The sequence below is a fragment of the Musa acuminata genome, chromosome BXJ3-1 (genome assembly GCF_036884655.1).
Source record: "Musa acuminata AAA Group cultivar baxijiao chromosome BXJ3-1, Cavendish_Baxijiao_AAA, whole genome shotgun sequence".
Taxonomy (NCBI): domain Eukaryota; kingdom Viridiplantae; phylum Streptophyta; class Magnoliopsida; order Zingiberales; family Musaceae; genus Musa; species Musa acuminata.
Window position 1 is genome coordinate 35,824,285 of NC_088349.1, and position 13,086 is coordinate 35,837,370.

Consider the following 13,086-nt stretch of genomic DNA (forward strand, 5'->3'; position numbering starts at 1 on the left):
TTGAGCATCGCCGGTGGACAACGAAGAGAGCCATCGACAAATCCTAGAAGATCATAGCTAAATAGTAGATTAGAGAATTGAGCACGCCATGATGCGTAGTTGCTACTATTGGATAATTTAAAGGAAATGAGAGTGACAGCATTAATAGAAATAAGGCCTGTAGAGGAAAAGGTACTATGGTTTCCTACGGGAATAGTAATTAGAACGTTAGATGAGGACATGGACATATATAGGAGCAAAGTGGAAAAAGTGGAAGTATGCAACAATTAGATGGGTAAAAAAAATAGATGGGTAAAAAAAAACTACTGAGGCCACCTGTACCGATCACTTGCCAACTTTCCAAGCAAAAGGTTTGCTGCACCTTGCACCGAGGCATTAATGGCAAGCAAGCAATGAGATCCATGCTGCCACTGTTCACGATGCAGTTGTAGTTGTTGATGCTGCTGCAAGCAACAATGACTGCAACAGCAGCGGTACCACCGTCGCGTGTTGCAGCTTGCAGGTCAGTGAGATGCTGCAACTTCAGTTTTGGAAGAAGCCGACGAGGCTGCAGGCGCAGAGCGACCGATCGGCAATGGTTTTCTGCTGACGGATTTCTACGCGACCGCGAGTGAGATCGAGAGAGAAGGTTCTTTGAGAACTTCTCTGCCTCTGTAAGAAAAAGGTGGGGGTGCTGATGTGCTCTTGTGGTGGTGAAGGATGTGATCTGAAATAGCGAGAGTGGTAGTGGAAGAAAATGATGGTAGCAGGATCAATATCGCTACAGTCGTAGGTGTTTGACGATAAGATGCAGCGGTAGAAAGATACGGCAACTGGGTTCATGGTGATGGGAATCGTCGGAGGTCAGGTGCAGAAGACATGCCTAACAGGCTACAGAAGGGAGAGTAGAGCCTTCCTAAGGCGAAAATGGCTCTGATACAAAGGAGAAGAATGCATTGAGTTAAAACAATACAATACTCCCTATTTATACCTCGTTCATTCAACATTGATTCATCGTGGTTCACAATTCATCCCCCATATTCAAATTCTCAAATATCCGGGCATTTTTACTTCACACATTCACAGAAGATGTGAACTATTTTGAGGAAGTTTACAGAAATCCACTGAAGAAGAAAAACAAAAGTTAAAAAGGGGGAAACACCTTTGTTAATTGCATCCATTCCCAAAATAAATTTTCTTTGTTGTCTACATACAACGAGATTGATACTACAACCATAACGAACTACATATAATTTTAGACAAATAAGAGGTTGCGAGTGTATATAAAACTCAATCTGCATACCAAAACTTCCAGTAAATGAGGTTCATACAAACTGAAATCGCATTAGCAGCCTCACAGAGTTGTACTTGTTCCCCTTGCGATCATGAAGTGGCACAGCTCGGATTCCTGGTTTTAACTCCCAGACCGGAAGGCATGTTTGTCCACCAAAGTCATCCATATCAGACATGTTGTACTCGCAGGCTTCAATCCTGAGCAAAGCCAACTCTGGAACGGTTAGGGGGAAGCTGAATTCCTCTCCCCAAACTGGCATCCAGTCATCTTGTCTTGTCCTTGTTCTCTTCGTTTTGATATCTGCAGGAACTCCAGCAATCTCTACCTGGAAATCAGCAAAGAAGTTGTTGGATAAGCATCTGCTTTTATGATATGGTGATGGAATTCAAAATTTGCTCACTGATCGATTATGCAACCGTCATTTGGCAGGCAGCACAACTCCACATGGGCTCAATATTTCGATAAGTATTTTGATGCAAATGGAGTATCAGATATGTCTTACCTTTGCATAGAAATCTGGAGGAGAATAGACATCAAAATGTGTTCGACTAAAATCCTTGTGCCAGCCATCTCCCATGTATATCTTAACCTGTCATAACTTCATTAATGCTGGGAAAATGAGCATAGCGATTAAGAGAATTCTGCATCACTTACCTTCAAGGTTATCTTCACAGGTAAGCTTGCTTCAGGATTGGAAACTGCAGCTTGTGGACCAATGTTCATCAAGAAATCAGGTTTTCTTACATAACCACAACCTCCATTGGCCCTAAATAATCCTTGCATTAACCAAAGTGACCTTCCATACCCCTGCCAGAGGGACTGGTAAGGAGGATAGGAAAACCAAATATAAGTTTCAAATTTACATGTGGTTATTTCTTTTATCATGTGCATGGAACCACAATATATTTATGTCTACATACTCAAACTTATGCATCAATTAGTCTTTACTCAAACTTATTGCTGTGTGCCTTGAAATTGTCTGATTGAACATGGGACAGAAATCACAAAGGATTCACTAAAATTTACCCTAAAAATGGAGAGGCAGATGATCCTTGGAAAAAAATGCCTGCTATATGGGAAAATTTTCAATACATGTTTCATGAGAGCTCGATGTAAATTTTCTAGGTGAACTACTTGTGCCTAACCTTCTGTGATCCTCATAAACTCTAATCACAAGCCACATTGCTTATCTCCTACAGTCTCTTAGATATAAACCATAAACATGGAACCTAGGATCCAAAACCTGTTGATACTGAAATTTGTTATCTGGATTCTAATCTTGAAAATGCATCCAGTGTAGAGCAACTGAAGAAAATATGGCTGTGGAGAAAGTGATCATTGCAGAGACTTAATGCTGTTCCATTAATCTACTCATGTAGTACATAATTTGTGTCAAGATGGATACAATAACATAAAAAGTGGAAAATTATGTGAAGATTCAGACAATAAAGCTAGCACCACATATCATATGATATTATATGACAAGTCTTCAAAGGTAGTATTGATGAGTGATGACATTGACCCGAAGACAAATAATGTCAGCTAGCACCATATATCTTTGGAAGTAAATGTTCAGCTTGCACATTAAGCATAGAAACGAACCTGCATATTGAGTGCAACCATCTGTGCACCGTGCAGCCATCCAGGCAAGGGGCAATAGTTAGAAGAGTTAAAGCGTGTACCCTTGGGGTATACTCTTACAATATTCTTCTGAGTGAATCTAGTATAGATCCAAGCAGAACAATGTGAACACAATTGATATGAGATGCACAAACAAAAAAAACACAAGCTACGTAACAGTTGATTCTGTATCTCCAGTATAAGATGGTCTTGCATGAAACAAGTCACCTAATTTTTCGAAAAACAGAAGATGATATAAGGTAGAAAAGATCAAAAGATCACTTTTAGTTGTCTTATGAAGCAGCTTTCTTTGTTTTTCTTTATGTCCAGAAGAGAATATTACTTCACCAGTTTTGAATTACTAAAATGAAATCCACAAATGTAGATGTTTCTCAGAAAGAAATATGGACTTACCTTACAAGATCAAGTGCATACAATTCTGCTGCCCTTTCAATCTGTTGCTCGCTCAAACTGAGTCGCCTTACTTTGTCAGTATCAGCCTTCAGTGCATCTCTTGTTCGACCTTTAGGTTTTCCAGCATGAACAGTAATTATGCGCCGATACTCAGGACCTGAATTCTGCTAAAATACATGCTTATCATCATCATCATCATTAGATTTTGCTTCATTCTGATCATGATCATTCTGGTGATGTTCTTTTGATACATGTTAATCATGTTTTAGAGGCAGAGGCAAATACATGCTGATGGATAAAAACCTCCAAGGCACAAGAAAAGTTTAATCAAAGTAATGTTGCACCTTGTCATGAGAGACATGTAGAGCTTGTAGATCTGCAGTGTTGGTTTCCCATGCTTCGTCATTTGAACCCTGTTGAAGATCATCCTGCTTGTCCTCAACCGTCTTTGATTCAAAATATTTTTTTGGTGGTTTTGTGGAAATAATGATCCTGTTCTTTAGAGATTCTGGAGAGGGGAATTCCTCGAGAGAATCTGACTTGGGGTAATATAACATGTCTCCAAATGTTTGAGTAACCATCTAGAGATGAATTAAATTGACAGTTAAAACATGAAGATCTGAACAACCTTATCTAAGCATCGAGCATTGCTCACCTCAGCAACTTTTGCTTGGAGATCTGGAGTAAGGTGGTCCTCTAGAGTGATGACAACAGGATATGAAGATGCACAGAAGGCGAACTCCTTAATGGACCTCAAACATTTGATCATCTCCACCGGAGAAGTTAATGTCCTGTGCACAGAAAAGCAACCCGAGTACAATTAACACACTCTTTAAGCATGACAGATTTGTAAAGTTTATAAAAAAAAATTCATAGTGTTTCTCTAAAAATTTCAAAAAGAAAGGTTTTTCAGTGTTCCATTCATGTCGCTTTTTCTTCCATGTTGCATTTACATCAGCACAATATTCTTAACACTGCAGACATAGGATAGAACAAACACATGCTGTTGTTAGTGCTATTCAAGCAGTAGTTGCAGGCATCAAGTCTTACCTTCCATGATAGATTAGAACATCATCTTTGGTAGAGTTTGGCCACATGTCTAATTCAATAACTCTTACACCTCTCTGCAATGCCTTTATAATGGGAATATCGCTGCTATCACTGCTGAGTTGGTTTCCAGTCAAGTATGAGTTATGGCCTGTGTATATGTAGTAATGGGAGAGTGGAAGACTCATGTCTTGATGAACCTGGAAGAAAGATGCGGTGTCAAGCACTGTATGCAAGCAAAATAACTCTGGATATCCTAATCGTACTGCAAGATATAAACTATAGCAGACCAATAGAGGAGGAGACAACAAAGTGTTATATGTCCCATAATCCATGTCAAAAAACATCTACATGAGAAGCAATATGTTCATCAATTTCCATAGTGACAATCAAACACAAGTTATTTATGACTTGCCATACAGAAAATAAAATAAAATAAAATAAATTGGAACAACAGAATTTAATGGAAAGCTTATAAATAATAAAGAGAGAAGCAGCCCTAAAAAAAATTGGGTTTTTGATGATTATTTTGAGATTTCGGCAAGCATAATAGCTGACAGAGGGTGAAATTTAGAGCCACTAGAGAGAAGTTGTTCCTTGGCAAACATGGGGGGTATCAAGGGCTCGATCCACAATAAAATTCCCTCTTCTAGTGTGAATAAAGTTGTCTGTTTTGGCCCTCCACAGATGCGATCTTTGCAAGAGCCGAAGAAACATAATGGTCATGGAGACAAACTCGTAAGAAAAATCTTGCACAGGACACAGCATTTAATTAGAAGAGAATCTTTAAGCACTCGGTCTCGAGTGACTCTTTCACCACCGAGTGCCGTTCCTAATCGGCGAAGATTGAAACGATTTTGCATGATCCAAGGTTTCATCTTCAACCAAACAGAGAGAAAGCCAAATCACTAACGAGTACGAATTAACAGAGACCACAATGTCCTCTTGGGGTGTTGGGGGAGAGCGGCACCGACCTGGGATCCGATTGGCGGGTTGAGGTCGTCGGAGAAGAGGAAGTGGAAGAAGTCGTCGAGGGATATTCCGGGGCGGGAGAGGATGGCGGGGAAGTGGTGGCAGCGGCGGCGGCGGTGGAGGAGCACCTCGATGATCCGCTCGGCATCAGCGAGTGTGGCGTCCGCTTGGCCCTGCGCCTCGGCGAGGAACCGCCGTAGCTGGTCGGGGCCCATCTGGGCGGCCCCCTCGGAGTATTCTACGAACGTTTGCCTCACGTCGGGCGGTGGCGCCGCCGCTCTCCACACGAACTTGCGCGTGAAGCAAATGCAGTACTTGTAGCTTCCCATCGCTCCGCGCCGTCCGCCGGCGTCCCCCTTCCTCCCTCCCTCTCTCTCTCTCTCTCTTTGCGTGGGTAAGTTTAAACGGTTGTCCGCCCCTCCGTTTTCACCACCGCCTTCTCTTTATAGCTGCGGAGGACGGGCGGTACTGTTGGAATTTAGTTTTACGTCCCATTTTTGTTTCTGCTATCAGTATCAGTGTTTTGATAGGATATTTCAAAAGCAGATTCTCATCGACTCATAATATATCTATCCGATCGATGTGTCAAAAACATTATATCCCTTTTTAGAAATACTATTTAACTTAGAAGAAGTCAAGTAAGTTTCTTCTCAATAAATTAGTTTGTATTAAATATTTCTTATCATATTATGTTTTGTATAGGTTTATAATATTTTTTGAATAGATGATACAAAAAAAAAGGCTTTTTATTTATTATATGTTTGTTTGGGCACAGTTTCTATTTCCATTTTTCATCGTTTAAGCTTTTTGCTACAATTCATTATTATTTTATTATTGTGTTGTTTTCTGTGAGCAGTCAGTGAGTCCACTTTTTGACCGACACACACACACACACCTGAGAAGTTTCTGATGGTGTGGTTGGGAATACGATTCGCCGCTGCTCCCACGAGACGAAGAATTCCAATCGACACCGCAAATCATAACAATCACATACTGATCTCTTCGCTTGGACGGCCGTGGATGCGACTGGAGTTAGGCGTGCCCTTCCTCACTTTGCGATGCCCCGTCATTCTTATTGGCTCCACCTTTAGAACTCGATTCCCCCACTCTTTATCTCATTGAATTCATGATGCAAATTATATTATTATTATGTCATGACAATGCTTTTTAAACAGATGATTTATTTTGTCAATAATTAAAGATCATAAATTGAGAAAGAAAAAAAAATATTATATTTAGAAAAGATGAAATCGATAAGTAATTTTATGTTTCTTGTTGATGATGATGATGATAAAAATTAAGAATTTATGATATCATCGTCGTCATCATTATTATTATTATTATTATTAAAGTTGATCGCATGAGATAGACAAATAGGTAAGTAAAGATCCAACTTGTATTTCTTTATATGAGGCTTTGGGAAGAAGAAGCATATAAATGGGGGACAAGAGAAGTTGATGCCGAGAATTAATAAAGCATAAGTGTGTGTCTCGTGGAGAAAAAGCATGGAAGAGTATATATATATCATCTTTGATGTCATCAAACAAGCGTCATGCGATTCTCACTTGAGACTAACTTATTCTTCCTCGAGACTCCTCAATAAGATAAAATTGAGTTATGAAATATTATATCTTCCCTTCTGTTTCAGTTCGTCGAATTGTCTCAAGATGCTATTAATTCTTTCTATTTTGTTCATTGGTTTTTATTTCATTTATATTTTGAATTAAGTCTAGTTTGAGTCAAATGGATAAGAACTAATATACATAGAGTTTTTTGAGTTCCGATATAACTCAAAAAATTTAAGATGCTAAATTTAAATATTATCAAGTCTTTCGATCTTCATATCTTATCGTGCATCATCATATATTTTTAGCATTTTTCTTTCTTTTACTGCATGTCATGATTTTAATTTATTAAAGCAGATCTTGAATTAGTGTTGAATTCTTTTGCAAGAACGATAATAGATTTGAATCTGAATATAAGGAGAAGCCGAGGTTGCAAATAAAAAAAATACTATTTACTGAGAGTTAGTTAATAATTAAACAATAATATGGAGCTCTTAAATCATTAAGGTAATCAATGGTTAGGTTTAACATTTAGGGGGGCTAATTACATATTATCCTCTATAATTAGTTATGTTTAATATTTTAATTTTTATATTTTTAAAAATTATATTAAAATTTTTATACTTATAAAAGTGAAATATTTAATTTTATTTTTTTCTCATGTTGTCGATTTTGTTGACAAAAATATCATAAGATTTATCTCTATCTCACTTTGATTTACCACTAAGCACGTGTGATATTTCTATCAATAAAATTGACACGTGAGGAAAAACGAGATTAAATATTTTAATTTTGTAAGTATAGGTATTCCAATATAACTATTGAGAGTTTAAGGACTGAAATATTAAAGATAATTAATTATAAGGATATCTATAATTAGGATCCATTTATAGATTGATTGTCCTATGGATATCTTTTGAATTTTTCAAAAGACAAATTTAAAAGATAAATTTAAAAGTATAAGGATTTCAATATAATTATCGAGAGTTTAAGGATTAAAATACTAAAGATAATTAATTATAAGGATATTTATAATTAGTTTCGTTGTACATTTCGATCGATTTATAGATAGATTATCCTACCGATTGCACTGAATCAATAACCAAACGTCAACCCGCAAGCATCCGACTGAATTTTTCTATAATTCACCCTAGTAAGATTTATTTAAAGAAAAATATTATAATATATAAAGATATTAGATAATATAAAATATTTTTTAAATCATATAGCTTGATGCCCCTAAAAATATTATTCATTGTTAAATTCTTAATAATCTTATATAATGATATTAGATAATACAAAATGATACATTAATTCTCTTGTATGCATGCTTCTAAGGAAAAAAAAAAAAGCAAATATATAATTTAAATTAAGTGTGGAAGGTGAAATTTAATATTAAAATCTTATTAATATAGGTTAAAAATATTATTTATCAATTAAGCTAGTCAACATATTTATAGTAAGATTTTGAGACTAAGATAATTAAAATTGGATATAGTAACTTCGATGAACCTTCCAATCAGGGATGTTTATATATTAAATGAGTTGATTTGACCAAATCAAATGGATGATCGAGAATTAAGAAAAAGGCCAATATATGCGGTTTTGGAGGAATCCATTTAGCTCTCTTTATGAATGGAGTCGGTGGAATTCGTTTCAGACGCAATGATGAGAAGGAGGATAACAGAGTTGGATATTTTTATTTGATCCGCTTAAACAAATCAAGTACATTATGGGACTCAAAGACATGTAGCAATATCTTCTCAAAAGGAATTGATTCTCTTGCACTATGGAGAAGGAACAAGAATTTTGGAGATTCCCATGATATTTGACTTTTTTGTTGTTCTTGCTTCCCCCACTCCAAATGTGCTCGAAATCAAGCTTTAGCTGCTAGTATATGTATGAGACAATCGTTTTCGTCAAGAACAATATATCGTATAATTAAATTTTAATACGATGATGCATAGGAGGCATTGTCCATTTGCTTATGATCAGGGTTTAAATAGTTCAATCTTTTTATGAACCCGTGAATTTTGGGGGTTATGGCAATAAATTTAATTCAGATTCGAATGTATCAACAAAATTATTTGATTTATTAATTCTTACCAAAGTCATATGACTCTATATCGTGACATATTCTTTAGTCTTATTCATGAGTATTTTTTTTTTATTCGAGCCTTTTATCATGCCTAATAATGCTATATAGGTAGGTTCTGATGTTATTAGTTTATTGAGTCTGAAACTCAAAATATTTAAATTAAAATTGATAATAATTTACCAACCTATACCTGCTTTCAATATTCTATATATTTGCTCATGTTTAATTCACCTTTCATCTGACTTGCATCGTCTTATCTTATCTTACAATGTGTTCATCATAGCGGAATAGAAAATTCCATACCTATAGTGTTATCACTAAACTCAAAAAAATTATTAGATACATATGGAGTTCTAATGATCCTCTTGGATTTCTTTGTCGTTGTAATAATCTCCCCAGACTAACTTGATCCGTAGATGGAGAAGGACCGAATGTGTCATATCGTCTACTATAATTATTAGCACAATAATGGTTATATAAGTTAGTTAATGATTATTTTTTTAATATATCTAATTTTATCATCAATATCAATATTTACTCTTAATACATTAATAATCACATAATCCATTTAGATTAGTATGAGTATAAAAAAATACATGCAACTAAATAAAATTTCATAAAAATAATTTAAATATCCATTTTGATTTCCTAGCCATTATTATCATATTGATATTCTTCTAATTCACTAACAATATTAATAGAGACAACTAAAAAAATGAATGTGCAGTCCAATAATAAACACCATACAAATTGTATGTTACATTATTAAAACTTTTAAAATTTCTAAGATTCTTTACACAAATTCCAATGTTGTGGATATAATTTTTTTAATATTCAAAATATTTTTAAGCAATTAATGTATAGAATTTCATCCGGTAAAGATATCCCCAAAAAATGTTTAGGGTCTTTTGTCATTTAATATGTAAAATCTGGCCTATTCTTTCATTACTTGCGGATGATAACGTAAGAATGAAATAGCTTATTTAATAAGAGAAAGAAAGAAAAATTTCATAAGATCTAAAGAAGTCCCTTTTTTTTATATAAATAATTCAAAACGTGACAAGTACATATAAGATGAAAAAAAAGATACCAAGGTTGACAAATTTCTTATAATTTTACGATAGAAGGGTATATTGTTAAGAATCCTTATATATTCTAAGCTTGAGGTTGATTTTTTTAGGGGATCAACCTCCTATAGGGGTTGCTTCTTCCAAATTACTACTCAAAGACTGCAGAAAAGATTCATCTATTACTTATTAAAAGATGATGAATACATAGTTATTTATAGGGTTTCTAAACCATAACTCCTAATAAGACTCATACTCAATTAAAACTCCTACTCAAAACTCATATTCCTTTACAACTCATAATTCTTCTCTAAGAAATAACCTCCAAACCCTAGTCGGCCTCTTCATCTCTTTAATAGGGATCGACTTAGGTAGATTTTACATGAATACCCCTCTCAATTAGGTATCTTCTAGCTAGAGTCCTAACATATATGACACTACATTATCAAAACCAACAGAAAATTTTAAAAAATAATATTATTCTAAAATTATTTTCATCATTCTATAAATATTATCAACTATATGTCATTCATCGAAAACTCTAAAAATAATAATTTATTTTTATATCGTCCAATTATTGTCTATCTAATGATAAGTGATTCTCAATAAGAGTGCATTTGCTAGCGATGATGACTCTAAATATCAACACAATTAGAAACACTATCATTCAAAGTTCAAAACTTTTCTTGTAAATATCTTTTCTTTTTTTAGATTATGTAGAGTACAAGTAAAAGTGGTATAAGAAAGAGATGAGATTTAAAGCCTCTTAATAATATTCAACAAATTCAACTTTTCAATGAAAATAAAAGATAATTGCTACTCAATGAAAATTAATCTAGCTAATGCGTCATGATTTTTTTAATAAAAAAATAAAAAGTGGGAGAAGTAGGTGACCTCAAAAATTGCATTTGACATCGCTCTGATTTGTGTTTGATATTTTTTCTTAATATATTTTTAGAATGTTTCGTATCCTCCTCCTTTGAATTTAAAATTTCGATCGTAGCAAGCAATTGCATGGAACAAGTCATCAGTGTTTCAAACCTTGTTGAAGTGTAGCTTCAAGATGTCCGACTTAAGTTTCATTGGCATATCGATTTCCTTGGACTTTCTTGAGTTTTCATGATTAAATTTTCAAAAGCCTCCTCAACTAGTGGCTCCCAGTTGCTATCAGATCAAGAAGAGAGCTTAAGAGAGTTTAAGAGTATTTAAACTTTAACAAGTGCTTAATCAAGGATACGACGATGAAGAATGAGAGATTTGAGGGGTATTTATAGGATTTTTGAATTTTTTTTCCTTCAAAACTAGTTATTATTATTTATTGAAAGGGATAAATCTATTTTTTTTTAGATTTTTAATTATAAAATAATTAAAATATCCGTGAATATAGTCATTTATTTATATGATTATTGAGAGAGACAAACTGATCGATTAATAACCTATTTGATCGAATTTTTTTTCAAAAAAAAAGTTTAAACCAAAATCGGAGCCATCAATTTTAAATTAAATCGTCAGACGTCTTTGGGTTCGTTTTGAAACCAATAAATCATCATTATTCTGGTTTTTATCCTATCCTAATTTTAATTCGAATTCAGGATTAAATGCGTTGCTCTTTCGTCTCTCCACCAACCGAGCCTAACACTTTTACACACGCACACACACTCTCTCTCTCTCTCGATCTCGATGTGAGTGCATAAAATTTCGATTCGCATGCAACAAAGCGAAGCTTATAAGTTGAGGAGCCCGTGTTTGTTCGTTTTAGGGATGAGTACGTGTCAGTCGGATATCATCAAATTAAAGTACTAATGAATACGGCTCTCGTAAAGAATCTCGTAATGGGTGTTGGGCCGATAGCCCACAAATTCAGCCCATAGTAGATTTGGATAGTCCACAACTCATTCCTTCTTAACCTAATCCTAATTAACATTAGGAGGGTATGGTGACCGTGTTTTGGAGGTAAAAAAAAACATAAATAGGGTAACAACGTGGGAGAAGAGGAAAACAAGACAGAAAAGAAAGAGAAAGAAAGGGAAGAAGATAAGGACAACGCAGAGAGGCTGTTCTCAATCATCTAACAGTGTTCTCATCTCAGGTTAAATCAAATCTACAATAGACTCTTACTGTGATTACTTGAGGAGGTTTGAGATATCGTAGATAGTGACGTGATCCTTGTATATCAGTTATTCTCTTGTGATTGTTGCTAGGGTTTAGGGCAAGAGATTTAGATTTGTATATTCATTATTCTCATAGTGTATTATCTCTAGTTTTCCCTGTGATTTTTACCCTTCACATTAGAGGGGTTTTCCACGTATATCTTGGTATTCTATTTGATTGTGATTTTATTTAATTCTGCTACATATCATGGCCTACTAGTATTTGTTCATATACAAAGGTTATTCTGTTTTATATCCCCATCAACTAGTATCAAAGCAAGGGTTTTGGTGATTTAATTTTATATTTGAACATCGAGGCTAGTAATGTTTCTCGCATGATTAGTTTAAATGGAAACAATTGGTTGATATGAAAACCAAGAATGAAAAATCTCTTGTATTGCAAAGATTTGTATGAACCTTTGTAGGGAGATAGTGCAAAACCCATAACTATGACAGATGATGAGTGGAAGAGGTTAGATTGAAAAATAATTAGATTTATTCGACAATGGCTTGATGATAGTGTCTTTCACCATGTTTCTACTGAAATTTCTGCATATTCTCTTTGGAAAAAGTTGGAAAGTCTCTATGAAAGAAAAACAACTAGCAATAAAGCTTTTTTGATCAGAAAACTTGTGAACCTAAAATATAAAGAGGGTGCCTCTATTGCTGAACATTTGAATGAAATGCAAAGTATTACTAACCAGTAATCCTCTATGAAAATGTCTCTTGATGATGAGTTGCAGGCATTGTTACTTCTCAATTCATTACCAGAAAGTTGGGAGACACTGGTGATTTCCCTCAGTAATTCTGTGCCAGATGGTGTTGTCACTATGAGTCAAGTAACAAGCAGTTTGTTGAATGAGGAGTTGAGAAGAAAGAG

General features: G+C 34.8%; 1 protein-coding gene across 2 annotated transcripts; it reads right to left on the minus strand.

Annotated features, from left to right (window-relative positions):
- Nucleotides 1-1,124: 1,124 nt before the first annotated feature.
- Nucleotides 1,125-5,812, minus strand: LOC135628612 (phosphoinositide phospholipase C 6-like). Of its 2 annotated transcripts, none has more exons than XM_065135375.1 (9): nucleotides 5,329-5,812; nucleotides 4,358-4,554; nucleotides 3,963-4,098; nucleotides 3,652-3,888; nucleotides 3,308-3,471; nucleotides 2,876-2,993; nucleotides 1,928-2,080; nucleotides 1,776-1,862; nucleotides 1,125-1,598 (listed from the first exon to the last, which is right to left on the minus strand). In XM_065135375.1, exons 1-9 carry the CDS (start codon nucleotides 5,653-5,655, stop codon nucleotides 1,305-1,307), a joined length of 1,713 nt encoding a protein of 570 aa, XP_064991447.1. In that variant the 5' UTR covers nucleotides 5,656-5,812; the 3' UTR covers nucleotides 1,125-1,304. The 2 variants fall into 2 exon arrangements, with proteins under 2 accessions (XP_064991447.1, XP_064991449.1); XM_065135377.1 differs by having other exon boundaries at nucleotides 1,928-2,092; nucleotides 5,329-5,748.
- Between the last annotated feature and the right edge of the window lie 7,274 nt (nucleotides 5,813-13,086).